General features: G+C 41.0%; 1 protein-coding gene across 2 annotated transcripts in view; it reads left to right on the top strand.

Annotated features, from left to right (window-relative positions):
* Positions 1–1,988: 1,988 nt before the first annotated feature.
* C11H12orf75 (chromosome 11 C12orf75 homolog) overlaps positions 1,989–21,818 on the top strand; it is a 37,701-nt gene continuing 17,871 nt past the window's right edge. For both annotated transcript variants that reach the window (XM_060164714.1, XM_060164715.1), the window contains exons 1-2: positions 1,989–2,263; positions 16,678–16,702. In XM_060164714.1, coding sequence (XP_060020697.1) covers positions 2,218–2,263; positions 16,678–16,702 — 71 coding nt within the window. In that variant the 5' untranslated portion in view covers positions 1,989–2,217. The remainder of the gene's footprint in view (positions 2,264–16,677; positions 16,703–21,818) is intronic.

The raw sequence follows: 21,818 nt of genomic DNA, 5'->3' as shown, positions 1-21,818 counted from the left end.
AGCCCAGAGAAAAACCCATGCACCTATCGTCAACTAATCTATGACAGAGTAGGCAAGGATATACAATGAAGAAAAGACAGTCTCTTCAATAAGTGGTGCTGGGAAAACTGGACAGCTACATGTAAAAGAATGAAAGTAGAACATTTCCTAACACCATACACAAAAATAAATTCAAAATGGATTAGAGACCTAAATGTAAGACTGGACACTATAAAACTCTTAGAGGAAAACATAGGAAAAACACTCTTTGACGTAAATCACAGCAAGATCTTTTTTGATCCACCTCCTAGAGTAATGGAAATAAAAACAAAAGTAAACAAATGGGACCTAAGAAAACTTAAAATCTTTTGCACAGCAAAGGAAACCATAAACAAGACGAAAAGACAACCCTCAGAATGGGAGAAAACATTTGCAAACGAATCAACGGACAAAGGATTAATCTCCAAAATATATAAACAGCTCATGCAGCTCAATATTAAAAGAAAAAACAACCCAATCCAACAATGGGAAGAAGACCTAAATAGACATTTCTCCAAAGAAGACACACAGATGGCCAAGAAGCACATGAAAAGCTGCTCAGCATCACTAATTATTAGAGAAATGCAAATCAAAACTACAATGAGGTATCACCTCACATCAGTTAGAATGGGCTTCATCAGAAAATCTACAAGCAACAAATGCTGGAGGGGGTGTGGAGAAAAAGGAACCCTCTTGCACTGTTGGTGGGAATGTAAACTGATACAGCCACTACGGAGAACAGTATGGAGGTTCCTTAAAAAACTAAAAATAGAATTACCATATGATCCAGGAATCCCACTACTGGGCATATACCCAGAGAAAACCATAATTCAAAAAGACACATGCACCCCAATGTTCATTGCAGCACTATTTACAGTAGCCAGGTCATGGAAGCAACCTAAATGCCCATCGACAGACGAATGGATAAAGAAGTGGTGGTATATATATATTCAATGGAATATGACTCAGCCATAAAAAGGAACGAAATTGGGTCATTTGCTGAGACGTGGATGGATCTAGGGACTGTCATACAGAGTGAGGTAAGTGAGAAAGAGAAAAACAAATATCGTATATTAACGCATATATATGGAACCTAGAAAAATGGTACAGATGAACCGGTTTGCAGGGCAGAAATTGAGACACAAATGTAGAGAACAAACGTATGGACACCAAGGGGGGAAAGCGGCGGGGGGTGGGGGTGGTGGTGTGATGAATTGGGAGATTGGGATTGACATATATACACTAATATGTATAAAATGGATAACTAATAAGAACCTGCTGTATAAAAAAATATATAAAATAAAATTCAAAAAAATAAAAAAAGAGAAATATGTGGTCTCTTTATCTTCTATCCAAGCAGGACTCAGGTCATCTTTGCTCCTGCCATTATCTTTATGTTGGAGTATCTGTCCACAGGGGACAGATTCCAGCTGCTCAGCCTGGGGCCCACCTATCTCCTGGCTCAAGGTTCTGGATCCAGATCATCACAATTGTGGCAGATATCCATTTTAAAGTCGAGTAGGTTAATATGACCAACATGGGGAAGACTTATGTTGCAACTGTGGATGGGGGAACAGAGTTGCATTGGTTTTCTGTTAGAGCAGAAATGGATTTCAGTGTTGGCTTCAGTCTGTAACATATTTTGGGCGCCCACCGTGCTCAAAACAGCTGTTTCCTGACACTTCCTCTCCTCCCCACATCCTGGAGCAGGGTGGGGAAGTGGCGAAAAGGAAGAAAAGGCAAAGAGGATGTGGAAGGCAAGCAGGTGGGCATCCTCTGCCGTCCAGCCTCACCCTCCAGCCTGCACCGGCAACGCCCCTCGGCCCCGCCCTCGCCCCAACCTACTTTAAACTCCCGCCCCCTCTTAACGACGACCAATGCCCAGCCGGGGAGCCCGCAGGAGGCTGCGGATTGGCCGGCGCCGCGGTTGCCCAGGTGACGGGTGGGTCCTGCTGGGTCCCAGAGCCGGGCGCGGCGGGGGCGAGGGTTGCCCGGTGGTTTCCGTCCCGGCCCGCCCAAGCCTGCGGTGCCCAGGTTTGCGCCCGTCGGTAGCTGGAGGGGGCTGTCCCCGCGCGCCCCTCCGCCCAGTGTGTTTCTTGCCGGCCTCCCGCTAGGGGCGCGACGCCCTCCGCCTCCGTCTCCGCCCCCAGGATCTGCGGCTGCCAGCTTCCGAGCGCGGCTTCCCTGGACGGCGGCGCGATGGGCTGCGGGAACTCCACCGCCACCAGCGCGGGCGCGGGCCAAGGTGAGCGCGGCGGGCGGCTGGGGGCGCGGTGACGGCGACTCGGGGGCTGTGGGGAGCTCTGCAGGGCGGGCCGCCTCTGCGGGAGAGGCCAGGAGAGAGGCGGCGAGAAGGAAGGATGCAGGGACCTCGGGCAGGGCGGGCGAGCAGCCCCCTCTCCCCGTCCCCATTTTCGGGACAGGTGCAGACTGTCCGGTTTTGGAAAGACCGAAAGCAGGGCATGTCCCCCCTGTGCGGGGGGCGGTCGCGCCGGGACGAGGCGAGCCTGCAGAGCGATCCTGCGGAGGGAGCGCGGGGAGTCCTGGCGGCGGGGCTCCCCTGCAGCGCGTAGACCTGGAACCCTCCTGGGAGAGAGGGTTCCTACTCGTGGCCGGCGTCCGCACCCCCTCGTCCCGCAGTCGCTCCCGCAGGCCTCGCCCCCAGCCCCTCGGAACCCAGAGGCTGCACCTGGAAAAGTGCAGCAGAACAATTCAGGACTTTTTTGGGGGGAGGGGGGTGCTAGTGCGTTGGGAAGAACTGCAAACAGGGCTCTAAAAATTCATCCGAGTCTGTCTTGATGCTTAAGACCCGCTGGGCTGCTTGTACGATTTCTCTGAGAACCTGCAGTATTGAGGATGCTTTAGAATATGTGTGACAGAGCTTTAATATTAGCAGTGATCTGTTCGCATATTTTTCATTTAAAAAATAAAAAAATATTGAAAGTTTTGTTTACACCTCTTCATTTTGTTGATTGGCAGGGGAAGTCTTTTACAGATTTACGCAGTCAGCCAGGCTTTGTATCGAGTGACTTATTCCAAAACTCAACCGTTCTCTTTGATCCAGCTAGTGTCCACTGATTTACGAGTCTGGATCTGTTTTGAGTAATATCTGCTGACCTATTTTGGTGTCTTTTGGATAAAGAACTCATATCTCATCCAGTTGAGATCAATCAGATGCCACATTCCATCCTAGCCAGCAAATGGGAACAGCACTCTGATGCTGCAGTATTTTCCTAGGCGGGCATGGATGCCCTGTCAATGACTTTGTGACCTTGGGTCTGTCACTTCCCTTAACCCAGACCTCCTGGAAGATGTAGTTTAAAATTTAAGCCTTTTTCATTTATTTAAAGTTTATTTTGATGTTCACGTATGGGATCAGATATGGAAATCTGCTCATTTAATTGGCCAAGTTTGTTATTCCTCTTTGGCTGTCAGTGACCACACAAATGGAATATTTTAAGAAACGGTGCTACAATATGTGGGATTCTAGTCCTAGAGCTTTGAATGAACCCAGGTAATAATTCATTGAAAAGTTTATCTCTTGCAGGTAACATTTACCATCGCGAATTAAGTTCTCAATCTTGTGATAGGCAGAGAGCCACTGGGGAACACATTTTTCAATTCCTGTAACAGTGACATAGGTTAGTTAGCTTAGTTAGTGCCTTAAGGCAAGGACAGGATTCTAACTTGAGAGTGGCCAGAGAGCTCTGCGTGGAAACCTGGAACAGTGTCAAGGCCATTTCCTGCACCAGGAATTACAATTGACTCTTGAGCAACATGAGGTTGAACTGTACAGGTCCACTTATACACGGATAGTTTTCAATAGTAAATACTATAGTACTACACGCTCTTTGGTCGTTTGAATCCGAGGATGTGGAACTGCGGATATAGAGGGCTGACCATAATTTATACTCGGATTTTCAACTCTGTGGAGGGTTGAGGCCCCTAACCCCTGCGCTGTTCAAGTGTCAAGGGTATATCTCTCAATCTAACATGCACTGTGGCCCTACGCCTTCCACTGCATGTTCACCCTACTTTTAAAAAGGTTAAGAACCATTAACCACAATACACAAAAAAGGAAATCATAGGAAGGATTTGTAACAGATTTCCTTTAAAGTGGAGCTAGTTTACTTCATTTACATTTTTGTTTATTAATGAACTGCTTGTCAGGTTTGGGGATAGAGGGAGGAGTTCCACTGCTAAACCAGAATGATGATAAGGGAGCTCTGCAATGGTAATGTAACAAACAGAGAAAATATAATCCTCTTTACAAATATTTGGTTGACCTTCCCCCCCCCCCCACCCCAGGAGCACATCCCTTATTATGTAAAGGGAAATACAGTTATATTGAAAAAAACACTCCAAGTGCATGTCTTCTTGATGAGTAGCCTCACTTTTGTTCACGAAGGACAGCTCCTGTAAGAGCATGCTGTTCTCTCCTCAAGCTCGCTCTTTGCTAAAAATTACTGTATGTTCAGAGAAGAGCAAGATGCCGAGGGCAGACTGTAAAACATGAAGGAGGAGAAAACATTTGAGTTGGGAGTTGTTGCATCGCTTCTTTGATGGCTCTGCCCTTGTCTCTGAGAAGTCACCCCCCAAACATTTCTCTGCTAGTGAGTCCAGCTGGCTAGCTTCGGGATTTGTTCATTGTTATTTTGAAATTTTCTATCAGCTGGTGGTAGGACTTCTGTTTCAGAAAGGAGGAGAGATGGAAGGTTAAGAAAACAGTTCAGAGAAGGATGGTGGGCAGGTGCTGAACTTGAGTCTGGAGAGTGAGGCTCAAGCTTGACATGGGCACTGTGCTGGCTGTGTTACTGTGGGCATTTCATTTTACTTTTTTGTACTGTAATTATTATATTACAGTACTCTGTACTGTAATTATTATATAGTAGTAGAAACTACAACGTTGAAGGTGAAATGGTTTTCCTTGAATATTTTTCTATAAGAACATGGCAAATCTACTTTCAGAGGATGCATTTGCAATTTATAATGATGCCCCAACCTGAAATCTCCATTGTAAGCCCTGTTTTACTACCTAAGTAATTCAGGTAAAACCAGATAATTGTTTCTGTTTTCCCTGGGCTATTTGGACAACTGCTTTCTTGGCTTTTGTCTGGTGAAATTGGTTTCTATGACAAATTGATATTTAGTGGTGTACTTGAGTAAATTTGATTCTGTATGTCCAACATGTGGAAAAACTAAAGTGCAATACAATGGTCAAATGGCCAGAAGGAATCAGATCATTCAGTCCCTAGATAATTCGGGTTAGATTTCCTTTATAGTAGATTTCTAACTCTATGTGCAAAGCTTTGTACCCTTTTAGGAAATTTTAGGGCAAGGGTAGGGGCAGCCAGCAAGGGATGATTGTAGAATGAAATCAGACTTTCCCCCTCTTAAGAAGCTGATTGTCTAGGTAGGAGGGTTAACCATTTGAGAACAGTTGCAAAGCAAGGTGTAGTAGAATATACATCAAACGTCCAAATGCCCAGGAGATGTTGAATAAGATGCTAGTTTAATCGGAGAAATCTTTGGGGAGGAGTCAAGCTATCAGTGCTTCAGTGTAGATGGGATCATGAGAACCATTCTGCTTACACAAGCACTCTCTCCATTCTAATGTTTTAATAAGATCACCCTCTCAATGTAGGGATTTGATTTTTCCCAACTTAGAATTATACAAGGACTTCTTGTATTTTCCATTCATTGAAGACTCAGTACATTTTTCCTGCATAGTGTAGAGTCTAGACCCTAAACTGTAGAGAAACATCTGGGTTAAAGAGTCCATTTTTAAAAATTGAAGTATAGTAGATTTATAACATTTTGTTAATTTCTGCTGTACAGCAAAGTGATTCAGTTATACATATATATACTTTTTTATATTCTTTTCCATTATGGTTTATCTCAGGATATTAAATATAGTTCTTTGTACTATACAGTAGGACCTTGTTATTTATCCATCCTATATATAATAGTTTGCATCTGCTAACCCCAAATGCCCACTCTATCCCTCTCTCACCCTCCCTCCGCCTGGGCAACCACAAGTCTGTTCTCTATGTCTGTGAGTCTGTTTCTGTTTCATAGGTAGGTTCATTTGTGTCATATTTTAGATTCCACATATAAGTGATATCATATGGTATTTATCTTTCTCTTTCTGACATAAAGAGTCCCTTTTTAAGGAGTTGCATTTGCTATAGGGCAGGGAGCTTTTGCTTTCTGTGTGTTTTTCTCTGCTCTCCGTCCCCACCACTCTCTCACTCAGCAATCAGATTCTCTAGCCGTTTGTTTTCCCTTGAATGTATTCTCTAATTAGGCCGAGACATGAACACCCTTGCATTTGAACTGATGATCCACAACAGGTCAGTCGTTTCCTGTATACAGTCATACATGTAGATTGTTGAGCAAGTCTGTAATGTAAACCAGAAAATCCTATTTTATGTGAACCAGAAAATCCCTTCAAAGTTTGGACGGTTCCAGATATCTACAAGAGCCTATCTCGATGCAGGCTATTTTGCAGGCTGTAGAAGCTTTTTGCAGGGCAGAGTCATTGCAGAAGTGTTCTGCTCATGGTAGTTGATTGAATTGGTGAGTTGTGGGTTTTCTACCAGAGATGTGTAACTGGCAGCTATCTGACCATAGCTTACTACTAGAATGTTTCTATAATGGTTCTTCTGTTATTTATATACTAATAGTCTGAGAAGGCGTGGAGGAGGAATTTACCAGTTCTTTATCCTATTTTATCAGTGTACCCAGGGAGTTACTCTAATTCTTTTGAGTCCAATTACTTAGGTTAGTTATCTCCTTATCCTCAATTAGATAGGTAATTGCATTCTCTTCTTTTGCTGTAGCTGTATGGTCCGCCCTTAATCTACATCTGTAAATGGTTTGGTAGTATTAAAATTCTTCCACCATGCTCAGTATTAGTCCAGGCCATGTGGGGGGGGAATAATATAAAATTTTGCTGATATCATCAAAGAAGTCATTAATATCTTGTGCTACTTCCCCCCATCTCACTTAGGTCCCAGCCCCACCATCCTTCTTTCTGTTCTTTATGCTGAACTCACTCTTGTTTTCTATCTGTTTGAAACACTCTTTGCTGGAGAGCTGATATTTTGTTAATTTATTTACTGTCTTTTTTGTTCCCCTTCCCCAAAGGTAGGCCTCATGAGAGCCTCGCACATCTTGTTCACAGCTGGACCCTCAGCCTCTAGACCAATATCCAAACTTTCAATGGAATTTTTAGGGTCTTAAAATTTTTTCTTTTGTTGAATAAATAACTATATTGGGGAAACAAAGAAGTTGTAAAATTGAGTCCTAAATTTTCATCATGTGCCCTGTGACTGATGTAACACTGGAGGGAATGAAATAAAACCTTAAGCAATCAGGGAAGCCTGCTTGGAGGAGGTGGGACTCGATTTGACTTTGAAGAATAGGTAGGATTTGAATAAGCAGAAAACAGAAGGGAGGGCATTTTTAGAGCCGTATGAAAACATAGGGACAGAAATGGGTTCGGTGCATTTCAGGGCAGTGAGAAGTCAGGCCTGACTGGGTTAGTAGTTCATGTTGGTTGCAGGGTGTTGGAAGTAAGAACAGTTAGGATGGGGGTGAGGAGGACAGAGAGGCAGGAAGGCCTCAGAATTGAGAGGAGGCACCGGAGCCAAAAAATCCTAGTTTGAATCCTGCTTTCATCATTTATCAGCTGCATGACCTTGGGCCACTTGCTTAAACTGTCTGTACCTTAGTTTCCTCAGCTGTAAAATGGGAGAGTAGTTATAGAACCTACTCAAGATTAAATGAGTTAATATATGTAAAGTGCTTAGAGCAGTGCCTCATGTAAGTACTCAGTATGCTATTTATTATTAATATAGGGAAAGACATTCATGACTGGTATAGAAGGAAAGAGCGAGCATGTAGAGTGACATAATTTAACGCTGTTGTCAGGAGTGAGTGAAGTGAGAGGGCCGTCGGTGAGTGATGGAGGCATTGATGTCAGGGACCCCTGGAAGCCAGCTAGGCTGAGGATGGGCTCCATGTGAGGGAGGAAGGGGAAGGGAGAAGGAAAAATGAACCCAAACTGTTAAAGCCTGGGCGACTGGGAGATGTTACTTCCTCTAAAGGAAGGTAAGAGGATGCAGGCGACCCATATACTCTTGGGTGTACCGCGTTTGACGTGATGTGAATGATGAGGGGTGTGGAAACGCCTGTGCTCAGACAGTTACCACTGATGCAGCAGAATCAGGAGGTTCACTTGTTCCAACTCCCCAGAATCGATGTTGCAACCATGTGAATGGTTCACGAAGGTGACCCAAGTGAATTACCCAAGTTCTGCCATGAGCCACTTACAGCTCAATCTAGACATGGCTTAAATTATAGCAGCTAACTGTCAATGTGTTACTTTATGTCTGTACTTATATGGCTACCTTTATTTATTAATTTTTACCTGCTGAAAGCATAGCTACTCAGCAAGGACAACCTGTAAGCAAAGAGATTTTCTGTAAGAGCTTCCACGTTCATTAACATAATTGTATTTGCAGTAACATGGATGGACCTAGAGGGTATTATGCTAAGTAAAATAAGTCAGACAGAAAATGACAAATACTCTATGTTATCACTTACATGTTGAATCTAAAAAATGAAACAAATGAATAACTATAACAAAACAGAGACAGATTCACAGATACAGAAAACAAACTAGTGGCTGCCAGGGATTGGGGGTGGAGTTACGGGTGAAATAGATGAAGGGGATTAAGAGGTACAAACTACCAATTATAAAATAAGTAAGTCACAGGGATGTAAGGTACAGCACAAGGAATATAGTCAATAATATTTTAATAAGTTTGGTGCATAATCTATAAAAATATTGAATCCTATGTTCTACACCTGAAATATAATATTGTAAAGCAACTATACTTTAAAAAAATTATATTTCTAGGACACGTTGACCTGAATTTTTTTCTGCATTACTGAAGAAATGACTAATGAATCTGTATCTCTTATTGGCTTATTAAAAAATAAACACTGCTTTAGATGAACTAAAGAGCTGTTGTTCTCCTTCTTTGGGCCAAATTGAGACTATGACATAGTTTTAGAACTATTATGGGTCAGAGGAGACGTAGCAAGCTGTCAAAATTAGAGGGAACTCTGTTTATTTTTCTGTAGTTATGTTTATACAGTTCTCAGAGGGACGTTTTTCTTTTATAAAACAAATAAAGAGTAAAATGTTTCTGCATATTTTTATTATTTCCCATGAGAGCCATAATCATTTATATTTCTGATGATTTATGCTGAAAGAAGAGTGATTTGTAAATCTTTAGTACCTTTTAGAAATTCTTCATATACATAGTTTTATTTTTTGGTGTGTGTGTTTAAATTATCACTACTCAGTCTGAACAAAGAGACATGATTTAATATGTAATTTAGCAATTCATTTACTTGTGAATATTTCCAGTATGTTACATGAAAGCTATAAAGTGCATAGAGAACAGTGATAAAAAAGGCATTAATAGACTATATTCTCTAATAGACAGATGTATGTGACCTTTTAAAAGAGAGAAATATTTTCTTTGTATTAGAATTTGGCACATGTAAGGAAACTCATAACAATAAACGTATGACTCTGAACAATATTGAAAACATGCTGGGCAGTACAGCTCAATCTTTTTAACTTATAAGACTGATTAGATTACAAAGGAACATCTGTCTATAGGAACCAAGATGTTATAAATATCTACTTAATATCACTGAACTGATGTAGTATCTTGCAGCTGGCTTTCTCATGCACAAGGAGTAAAATTTTGTCTGTGTTTGCAGAATGTATGATATGTCATATTAAACGTAATTCTCCCCCAAGATTAATTTTGCTACGTATTTCTTTTCAAAAGGGAATTTCTGTTTTTGGAGAGGTGGAGGAGGCCAGGGATGAGAAGGTGTAGTGGATTGAATGGTGACCTCTAAAAAGATATGTTCACATCCTAATCCCTGGAATGTGTGAATGCTATCTTGTTTCGAAAAAGGGTCTTTGCAGGTATAATTAAATGAAGAATTTTGAGATGAGGACATCATCCTAGGTTGTCTGGGTAGGCCCCAAATCCAGTGATAAGTTTCCTTATAAGAGACAGACGAGGAGAAGACAGAGATACAGAGAGAAGGTGGTGTGAGGACAGGTGTAGAACAGAAAACGCACTATGTGGCCACAAGCCAAAGAATGCCAAGGAGGGCCTCCTGCCACCAGATGCTAAGAGGCCTAGAACGGATTCTTCCCCGGAGCCTCTGTAGGTAGTTGGGGACTCCTGACACCTTGATTTTGTACTTCTGGCCTCCAGAATTCTGAGAGCACGTATTTCTGTTGAGTTAAGCCACCCAACTAGTGGTGATTTGCTACAGCAGCCCTGTGGAACTAATACACAAGGCTTTTTCTGCACTTGTTCTGGGAATGGGATAAAATAAGAAAATATAGTTTACAAACTATACCTGGAGCATAAATAATTATTTGCTGAAGCAAATACAGTGCAATTTAATCTTGGTGTGATTCATAAAGCATTTCAAGGTTGTTCAGGGGGTACCCGATTTTTATGGGGGTACCTGATTTTTATAAAACATGAAGAATATCTGAGAGGTTTATTCCCTCCAGATGCTATCCACTTCTCCAGTTCTCGTACAACAACTGGGATGTCCTACCATCCAGTTCAATTCTGATGCTCCTACCCAGAGTTAGTGTCTGTCACCACAGGTTTGAGGGCTCAGTCCCCCAAGATGGTCTCACCTCAGATGCCAGTAGCAAGGATCAGGTCCCCAGCTTACTTGCATTGCCATCTGACTTGGCAGCAAATTTGGGGGTTCTCACAGCCCCCCTCCTCAGATTTGACAATTTGCTAGAATGCCTCACAGAGTTCAGGAAGGCACTTTTCTTACTGGTTTAAACATACCAGTTTCTTATAAAGGACACAAATGAACAGCCAGATGAAGAGGTACAGGGGACATGTTAAGGGTCTCAGGGGCAGGGGGTCTCTGTCTCCATGGAGTTGGGGGCTGCCCCCTCCTGGCACATGGATGTGTTCAACTCAGAACCCTGTCCTTATAGGGTTTTTTTGTTTGTTTGTTTTTGCGGTACGCGGGCCTCTCACTGTTGTGGCCTCTCCCGTTGGGGAGCACAGGCTCCGGACGCGCAGGCTCAGCGGCCATGGCTCACGGACCCAGCCGCTCCGCAGCATGTGGGATCTTCCCGGACCGGGGCATGAACCCGTGTCCCCTGCATCGGCAGGCGGACTCTCAACCACTGCGCCACCAGGGAAGCCCCTTATAGGGGTTTTTATGGAGGTTTCACTACATAGGCATGACTGTTCAAATCATTGGCCATTGCTGATTAACTTAATCTCCAGCCCCTCTCTTTTCCCAGGAGGACAGGGAATGGGGCTGAAAGTTCCAAGCTTCTAATCAAGCCTTGCCTTTTCTGGTGACCAGCTCCCGTCCTGAAGCTGTGTAGGGGCTGCCAAGAGTCTCCTCATTGGAATGAAAGAGGTTCCTATCACCCCTATCTCTCAGGAAATTCCAAGGGTTCTAGAAGCTCTGTGCCAGGAATGGGGAACAAAGATCAAATATCTTTCTATGACTCCTCAATATCAGATTAAGTTTTTTAAATGTTTAAAATAAATTGAATTTGCTATGCATTTTTAAGTGACTGAGGCTTTTGACTTGGAGAATCATGAATACAATTTTAAAATATTTTGATGAAAGTGTTGATAAAAGGTATAGACTTCCCTGGCGGTCCAGTGGTTAAGACTCCACGCTCCCACTGCGGGGAGCACAGGTTCGATCCCTGGTCGGCGAATCCAACATGCCATGCAGAGCGGCCAAAAAAAAAAAACCAACGGTGTACATAATAACGGTGAAGTGAAGTGATATTGTGAACAAGCAATAATCTTTAAGTGTTAAAGAAACAGTTACATTCAGAAGGAAATATTCTTCTTTACACACCCTAACCATTTACAATATTTGTCACTGGAACTCTATATGATACTTTTCTGAGAGCAGACCTTCCCCCCTTCTACTTTTTAGGAAGATATTTAAAATTATAATTATCAGTACTACAATTTAGGAAAATAGTCATTAAATCTTTTGACTGACAAAAATTCTAATGGTCTATATATTTTGTGGTGCTTTTATCCCACAAGAAACATTTTTACCTTGCCTCCCTTATATTAAGGTACCACGGCTATGTTCAAATAGTAAAGAGTCATTTTGGCAGGAAATGAAGTGGTACTAACAGGAACAAATGTTCTATCCCAGACGGCTTGAAAGAAGTAGCTACACCACTATAAATACTTGTTCAATAAATGATGAATCACATGAACCATAAACATAACTTAAAGCAAATGGGATTTTGGCACTATCTGAATAGTTGTAGTCAAAGGATCTTTTGCATGAATTATCTAGAGAAGAACTCTCCGTCTGGTTAATTATCATCAATACATAGGTGAAGTGTGATTAAAATGTTGCACTGAGGGTAATCAGAGTTTTTCTTCTATTTCTAGTAATTTTATGATTTTATACTTTTGCAGAACAAAGAGATATTTCACATTTTCTATGCCTAGATATTCTGATAGTTTTGCTGAGGGTTTCACCAATTACAGTCGTCTTTTTTTTTCCTTTTTCTCTGTGAAGCTGTGTGTTGGGAGTCGTGTTCTACCTGCCCTGGTTATAACCTTATCATTAACCCCCTGCTACCTTGCTCCTAAGAAGATGCATACCTTCTTCCCTTTTATAAAGATGGAGTGTACATTACAATCATATGTATAGACTGGATTTAGTGTTTTTGACTTCTTGGCCTCCTTCACTTTGCAGTTATTAAATAGACGTTGCCCTTTAAATGAGGGACATTTGAGAACAGAAGAAATGGCCTGCTGACTTCCTTCTGGAAGGTAGTACCTGGCATCTGCCTTGAGCCTGCTGGGATGTTAGATGGTGAACCCAGCAGGGAAGTGGCCATAAGGGTGCCTGGAGCCTGGTGCAGTCAAGGTGAAGTGGATGCAGGGTTGCTGGTGGCTGATTAAAATAGGTACTGAGGAGGCAACGTGTGGCTGTTTTGAAGTGAATTTCACAGCCATTTATTGTACTTTGTCTTCTCAGCTGCCTTTGTCGGCCCAGTATTAGAAACTGAAGCTGGGTGAACTAGTGACTGTCAAACAAATACTGGAGCAGGCATTTTACTTGGGTCTTCTGCCTTCCAATTCCACGCTGTTCTTTCCCTACCACCCTGCTGCCATTCCCTGAGACACAGTGGGGCAGCTTCTGTCTGCTGTGCCCTCCCTGTGGATTGTGCCTGATGGCCCTTCATCTCTAAAGGCCCAGCACTCATGACCCATCATGATCGCTTTCTTCTCTCTGTAAGACATCACAGAATCAGTCCCCAACACCTCCAGCTCTCCCTTCCCCTGAGTGCAGCAACCCCCCAATCATTCCCTGTCCTTTTCCATGAAAATGAAAATAAGAAAATGAGGATATTTATTTTCTTTTTAGACTTTCTTCCAGATTCTTATGCTTGTTTTGACTCTGAAATAAAACGTTAATTTTTATGGGTTTTTGGTGGCACTAATCCTTTATTTTTACCTATCAAAACACTCCACTGTTCTTATGTTAAGGTTTTAAAAATTTTACGTTTTTCTTTTTTGGTTTTATGATCTCAGATTCCAAAGCAGTTTTTATTTATATAATTTTAATGAGAATTGTGGGAACAGAAATGTTACTCTTCCCTGAGTAAAGACTCAAGTTTGTTACAAAGTTCAGGTTTGGTCAAAGCCTTAAAAGAATTTATTTGAGACATAGTCTTGATTACCTTTATGCTCTGCTTTGAATTTGCAAAATTATAGATCCTAGATTAATATCACTGGGGTACAGTTTTTACAATTTTGGCAATAACTTTTTTGCAGACTTACTTGTTTATTTTGTAGCACATTTTCCTTTATTTTCACACCTCTGTGACTTGTGCAGAAGTTAATTTAATTCCCATTTCATAGATATGGAAATTGAGATATTAAGGAAAATGTGACTGCTAATAATAACAACTTAGTGAACTATTTTTATGTGCCAGACTTTGTGCTGTTTACATCTTTTTATAATTTTTAAAATTTATTAAATGTTTTTTACTGAGGTGTCATTGACATATAACATTGTATTGGTTTCAGGTGTACAATGAAATGATTCCGTATTTGTATACACAGTGAGATCATCACCACAACAAGTCTAGTTACCATCTGTCACCATGCATAGTTAACTTTTAGGATTTACTGTCTTGGCAACTTTAAAGTATGCTCTACAGTATTATTGACTGTAGTCACTGTGCTGTACGTGACATCCCCATGACTTATTTATTTTAGAACTGGAAGTTTATATCTCTTGACCCCTGTCACTTGTTTTGCCCATTCCCTAACCCACCTCCCCTCTGGCAACCACCATTCCTTTCTCTATATCTTTGACTTTTGTTTTGTTTTCATTTGTTTTGTTTTTTAGATTCCACATATAAGTGAAACCACATGGTATGTGTCTTTCTCTGACTTATTTTGCTTAGCATAATTCTCTCAAGGTCCGTCCATGTTTTCGCAAATGGCAAGATTTCCTTCTTTTTTTTATTGCTGAGTAGAATTCTATTATTCTAGCCTCATATATATAGGTATATCTATATATGTCTCACATCTCCTTAATCCATTTATCCAGCAATGGACACTTGTTTTCAATCTTGGCTATTGTGGGTAATGCTGCAATGAACATAGGGGTGTATATATCTTTTTGAATTAGTGTTTTTGTTTTCTTTGGATAAATACCCAGGAGTAGAATTGCTGGATTGTATGGTAATTCTGTTTTTAATTTTTTGAGGAACTTCCATACTGTTTTCCATAGTGGCTGCACCAATTTACATTCCCACCAACAGTGTGCACTCGTGCCCCCTTTTTTCCAGATCACTTACCAATACTTGTTATTTGTTGTCTTTTTGATAGTATCCATTCTAACAGGTGTGAGGTGATATCTTGTAGTTTTGATTTGCATTTCTCTGATGATTAGTGATATTGAGCATCATTTCATGTGCCTGTTGACCATCTGTATATCTTCTTTGGAAAAATTTCTATTCAGATGTTCATGCATTTTAAAATCAGGTTGGTTTCTCTCTCTCTCTCTTTTTTGCTATTGAGTTTCATGAGTTCTTTATATATTTAGAATATTAACCCCAATCAGATATGTGATTTAGAAATATTTTTTCCCATTCAGTAGGTTGTCTTTTCATTTTGTTGATGGTTTCCTTTGCTGTGCAGAAGTTTTAAAATTTGATGTAGTCCCACTTGTTTACTTTTGCTTCTGTTGCCTTTGCTTTTGGAATCAGATCCAAGCATTAATTTCCAAGACTGGTGTCAAGTAGCTTACCACCTGTGTTTTCCTCCAGGAGTTTTTATGGTATCAGGTCTTACATTTAAGTCTTTAATCCATTTTGTGTTAATTTTTGCATATGATGTAAGATAATAGTTTAGTTTCATTCTTTTGCATGTGACTGTCCAGTTTTCCTGACACCATTTATTGAAGAGACTGTCCTTTCCCTATTGTATATTCTTGCCTCATTTGTCATAAATTAATTGACCATGTATGCATGGGTTTATTTTTGGTTTCTCTAGTCTGTTCCATTGATCTGTGTACTTGTTTTTTGCCAGTACCATACTGTTTTGATTACTATAGCTTTGTCATATAGTTAGAAATCAGGGAGCATAATGCCTCCAGATTTGTTCTTTCTCAAGATTGCTTTGGCAATTCAGGGTCTCTTGTGGTTCCATAAAAATTTTAGGGTTATTTGTTCTATTTCTTTGAAAAATGTCATTAGTATTTTGATAAGGATATACATCTTTTAAAGAACTTCACAATAACCTTTGAGAAAGGTATTCTTATTTTCCTCATTTGTCACAAGAGGGAAGTGAGTTTTTAAGAGATTAAAGTATACTTAATGCCATGTGGCTTGTAAAGTTGGAACCAAGTTCTGTATTGTTCAGGTAAGGATATTAGGGGGAGGACGTGCAGATGGAACTGTGCTGTGGGCAGAGAATCTGTGTTAAGTGATAGGACTGGGGTCCAAAAGAGATGGGTTGTTTTTGGCACGTGAGTGGGAAGCAGAAACGAGAGGGTTCAGTAGCAAATAGAAGCAGAGTTAGAAATGTATGTTACTCCTTTTGGAGCTGGGCTGGCATCCTTGAGTCTTGCTAATTTATTTAGGACATCACCTCCATTTTGTCTTGTGACTTTGCTTTACTTTATGATTAGTACATAGCGTGACTTATAACAGTTCCATGTAGGTACTAGCTTAGAAAAGAAAATATTTCTCAAATCTGTCAGTTTCCTAATCTGCTCATCTGTAAAATGAGCAGATTAGTTTGGGCGGTCTGTAAAATCCCTTTCAGAAACAACACCTTATAATTTATAGGAATTGTTAAAAATGGGCAGAATAAATTCTAAACCGAAGATTTGGATTTTATGATTTTCCTGCTCTCCTTTTCTTTTTTTAAGATGATCTTTCAAAAAATCATATTCTCAACTCATCCCTTATAAAATATTATTTTAGTTGGGTATTGGGCTTAAGATTTTTGTAGCAATACTATCAAGATAATGGAAAGCTATCTTTTTCTTTTTTTCTAGGCCCTGCAGGAGCAGCTAAAGATGTGTAAGTACTTAATATTATGATTTTCTAAACTCTTTCTGAGGAAGACACTGTTTTCATGGTTATGACCTTTAGATATGTAGGTTTGGCTGAAAAGACATGGAAGTACTTTCTGTACTGAGCACAAATTAAGATTATTGTTTGGTTTATAACTAAAGGGCTATTTGAAGAATGGGTTTATTTGTGACTTTTCATTTTAGCGTTTCAGTTGCCCTAGCATTTTAACTCAGAGCTTTAAGAAAGGGAAATGTTTAACTCTGTTTCTATACCAGCTTGTGTAGAGATTTCTTCTAATTGCAAGCAAATGATTATGGAAGAATTAAGCACCTAGCTCCTATGACTATGCAACATCTTAGAGTTTAGCCCGTGAGGAGGGCCTGGAGCCAAGCATTTACCAAATGCACGCTGAATCGTTTTAAAGTCAATAATTAGACGTTTGAGTGAATGTATATGACCATTCAAGGTAATCAATATTGAGTTGAACTTCATACCACAGGACCCTTTCAGTGTTTCCATCATGCCCCTTCTTTGCATCTTCCTACCTCAAATCTAGGTATAGTAAGGACATTGCAGTAGTTCACTATTTAAGAGTGTTTGTGGCACAGGAAACTGTATTCAATATTCTGTAATAAACCATAATGGAAAAGAATATGAAGAAAATATATAACTGAATCACTTTGCTGTATACCACAAACTAACACAACATTGTAAATCAACTATACTTCAGTGAAAAAAATAAATAAAAATCAGCAGTTCTGTAAAAAAAAAAAAAAAAGTGCCATTAGGGAGCTGGACATTGGGATTGGGGGAGGGAGAAGGTGGGGATGGAGAATCCCAAGAACGACAACAACAGAAAGAGTGTTTGCAGTCACTCCATGGATTGTGGAATCAACCTCTGCCCAAGCCACCCCAGCTGGTTTGGATGTCAAGACCGATGGTGCCACACACACACCAAGAGGGTAGGAAAAGGTGTATTGCTCACATAATGAGGCTTTCTGGGGAGAGCAGGGTGGCTCCCGAACTGGTCCTTTCAGTCTGAGTGAAGGAAGGGGTGAGCAGCTTTGGTTTTTATTGGGAGTGGGGCTGGGGTGAAGGCTCCTGTGCATGGGCAGAGGAGCGCCTGGCTGTATCTTCCCCGCCAGCACACATGTACAAGTTCCCAGCTTTCTTAAAGGCTTTCACAGCAGGGGCAAACGGAGTGGTGGGCCTTAAAAGCTTTCGTCAAAAGCAGAGTTGGACTTTTTTTTTAATTATAAAAAGGAATCTGGAGAAGATTAGAATAGGGTTGTAAAGTTTTTTGGGAATTAAATAAGCTTTTTATATGGGACTTTCGAGTCCCATATAAAAGGAGGCAGTATAGAATGCTTCAGTGTCCTGGTGGCAGTGGTTGAGTTTATTACCAAAACGTTTAGCAACAATGTGTTCAGTATCCTTACCTGTTCCTGTTATTGCAGTATCTGGGTCTCTCTTCAGTCTCTCCCTCCCTTTATATATGTTGTTGCCAGATTAATCCCCTGCCCTTTTAGGCCCTCCACTCCCAACTTTTGATTAGTGTCCACTGCCCACAGGATTGAGCCCAGAATCCTTTGGGAATAGGAAGGCCCTTTAGGTTTCAGCCTTTAGGGGGAAGGAAACCCTGCAGTTAGAGAGTGAATGAGGCCAAGGACCCAGAGGTGAGCTGAAGTCCTGCTCTGAGACCACTCTCATGGTCTCAAACTGACCTCCTGTTTCCTGTCTTGGCTCCTTGTTTTTTTTTGCTGTTCCCTCTGCCTGGAATGGCATTTTCCCCAATTCTGTCTGTGAAAATTCTATCTGTTCTCCTGGGTTTATATCTTATCCTTTACGAGAAGAACTTCCTGGATCTCTCTACTGGATATGTCTTCCTCTTCTGAACTTTTACAGCAGCTTGGACTTGTCTTATGATATGTCATATTGGGCTTATAGTGTTATTTATCTCCTTGTCTTTTCTCCCTTGGGAATTGAGAGAAGTCCCCTCTAGTTAATAGTATCGTGCTGTGGACATAGTGTTTAATAAATGAATTCCATCATTTCTCTTTAAGGAGAGATTGATTTCATGACTTCCTCTTTCTTTCAGAAGCATGGAAATTTCTAAGAAGATTTAGTGATACCTTTGTGGACATTTTGTCAACATTAACTACTCCAGGACATGAAATGCCATTTAACTACTTTCTAAAATCCTGAATTCTCTAGAATTTAAACTTTCTGTGGCTTTGTGTACCTCATAGTTTCTATAACTAAAAAGATGTAATTTTACTCAATAAATGACCCTTTAAAAAATAAATATGGTAAATTTAATTGGAAAAAATTGAAGAATATTATAGTATTATTTTTCCTTGCACAAAAGGTATATTCAAACCCTTTTTAAAGAAAAAATCAGAAGCTGTAGATTTATAAATCTTGACCATAACATTGGGGGGTGCTATGAACTTAGGGGGTGCCATGAAAGGAGCTAAGAAATTAAGACAATTTAAACTTATATTATGAAGATTTAAATTTTTTCTTTTTGTTTTAAATCTGAAGACACTGATTTCAAGGCAAAAGAAGTGGCCAAACTCACGTAATGGATGCTAAGAGTACAGAACTTCAAATAGGGCAACCACCATAGTGTACAGACCACGTAAAAGTCTTTGGGGGGGAATTACGATTGTTTTTTACAAGTCAGAAACGTTATGATTACTCCCTTAATATATAATAAAAATAGTTCTCTAGGGAAGGTTTGGGATTTTTATTATATCTCCACTTACCTGTTTATTTGCCTGTTTTCTATAGGCAAGAAGCCAGGATTTAATAACAAATAAAATGATATTTCTGCCCTAAAGTAGGTCAGTGGCTACTGGGGACCAAAATACAGTGTGATTTTAAGTGTTAATTATTAAAATAGTTAATTATTAAATAGTCAAAATTTAATGCTTGTCTGGGTCTTGAAGGGTGAGTAAGAGTTTGTGTAGGAAGGAGAAGGATGGCAACCCAGGGCAGGAGAAAGAGCACGAAAGGAGGCACATGGGTGCAGGAGAGCCCCAGCTCTTCTGGGAAGTCAACCAGTCTGCCCTGAGCCTGTGGTGTAGGCTCAGCAGAGGTGGAAGATGAGTCTGGTGGGCTGGAGCCGGCTTGTGGAGGGCCTTTGGTGCCAGGCCGGTCATTGTACTTGGTTTTTATATGCATTCAAGAGCCATTCAGAATTTTAAGGTGGGGAATTACATGACTGTGTTTGAGCTTTAGGGTGATGACTCCCAAGGCAGTGGGATATGTGAGATGGGGGAGGGGTGGAGGCACAGGGGATTAATGGTGCTGAGGCCATGAGAGGGTTAGACAGCAGACAGGACACTGGAAAGGAGCAGAGGTGGTGTGTTCAAGGCGCACTCGGAAATACAATTGATAAGACCCGTTGAATGACTGAATGGGGAAGGAAAGGAAAGGAAAATCTGAGGCGAAGATGACCCTGTGGTTTCAAACTTGAGCCAAGGGAAGGGATGGCTGATGATCCAAAGAGATCACATGGGCTAAAGGGAGAAGAGAAGCCAGTGCATGTAGAGTGACAGCCACACTGGTCACTTGGTTTCAGTTGGGTGATGTGAGTTCTCTGATGGAGTCAGGGTGAAAGCGAACTTAGGAGTGAGGAAGGGATGCCTGGTCTTTTGTTTTACAACAAAAAGGCAGTAAGAGATAGAAAGATGTTAGTAGCTTAAAGAGGAAGCATATTTTAAGAAATACATTTCTTTTTTTTTTTTGGCCACGCCGTGTGGCTTGTGGGATCTTAGTTCTCCAACCAGGGATTGAAACCCGTGCCCCCTGCAGTGGAAGCGCAGAGACTTAACCACTGGACCACCAGGGAAGTCCCAAGAAATATATTTGTTATAAAAGGAATACTAAGGAAGTTCAGAAAGTATGGAAAAGCATTTTTTTTAAAAAGAAAAAATCAGCTATTATCCTCCCACCAGAGACAATCATCATTAATATTTTACACTGTTTTCTTCCGTTTCTTTGTGATTATTTCTGCCTAGTTATGTGTATGGATGATTTTGTATATTGAAGTCTGTTTTTCTTTTTCTGTTTATTTTTTACATGGAGGAGAGGTAGGTGTGCCCATAGGCAAAAGGGTAGGAGCAAGTTGAGTACGAAGAGCTGAGGGTAGTTTGGGGAGATGTTATCTGTGTGGCTGAGGGAGTTATCAATGTACATAGATTCTACAACATGCAAGAAGGATTAAAAACATAGAAGGGTCCCCTTAGCAACTTGAGATAAGGAGGAAAGCATGGGTGAAGATATATAGAAACTTAATCATCATAAGACAGACCCACATGTATATCAGGGAGTGAGACTTTCTTTTTTTTTTTTTTGCGGTACGCGGGCCTCTTACTGCTGTGGCCTCTCCCGTTGGGGAGCACAGGCTCCGGACGCGCAGGCTCAGCGGCCATGGCTCACGGGCCCAGCCGCTCCGCGGCATGTGGGATCTTCCCGGACCGGGGCACGAACCCGTGTCCCCTGCATCGGCAGGCGGACTCTCAACCACTGCGCCATCAGGGAAGCCCGAGACTTTCTTTTTTCTCTCCCTCTCTTTTCAAAAATAAATCACAGTACACTAACATGCAGAACAAAACAGAAGTAAATTCAATGTGATGACATTTGGCTATTTTCACAAACCTGCGAATCAACCATGCTTTTATTTTTTATTTTTTTTAACATCTTTATTGGAGTATAATTGCTTTACCATGGTGTGTTAGTTTCTGCTTTATAACAAAGTGAATCAGTTATACATATACATATGTTCCCATATCTCTTCCCTCTTGTGTCTCCCTCCCTCCCACCCTCCCTTTCCCACCCCTCCAGGCGGTCACAAAGCACGGAGCTGATCTCCCTGTGCTATGCGGCTGCTTCCCACTAGCTATCTACCTTACGTTTGGTAGCGTATATATGTCCATGCCTCTCTCTCGCTTTGTCATAGCTTACCCTTCCCCCTCCCCATATCCTCAAGTCCATTCTCTAGTAGGTCTGTGTCTTTATTCCCATCTTACCCCAGCCATGCTTTTATTTTATTTCTGTGAATTTTCTTAGCTATTTGGCACAAATAGGTCGTGTTGGGATATTTTTGGTTGGAAAT

Source organism: Lagenorhynchus albirostris, chromosome 11 (genome assembly GCF_949774975.1).
Source record: "Lagenorhynchus albirostris chromosome 11, mLagAlb1.1, whole genome shotgun sequence".
Taxonomy (NCBI): Eukaryota; Metazoa; Chordata; class Mammalia; order Artiodactyla; family Delphinidae; genus Lagenorhynchus; species Lagenorhynchus albirostris.
The sequence above is the reverse complement of the archived record's forward strand: the minus strand, read 5'-3'. Positions and strand labels throughout refer to the sequence as shown.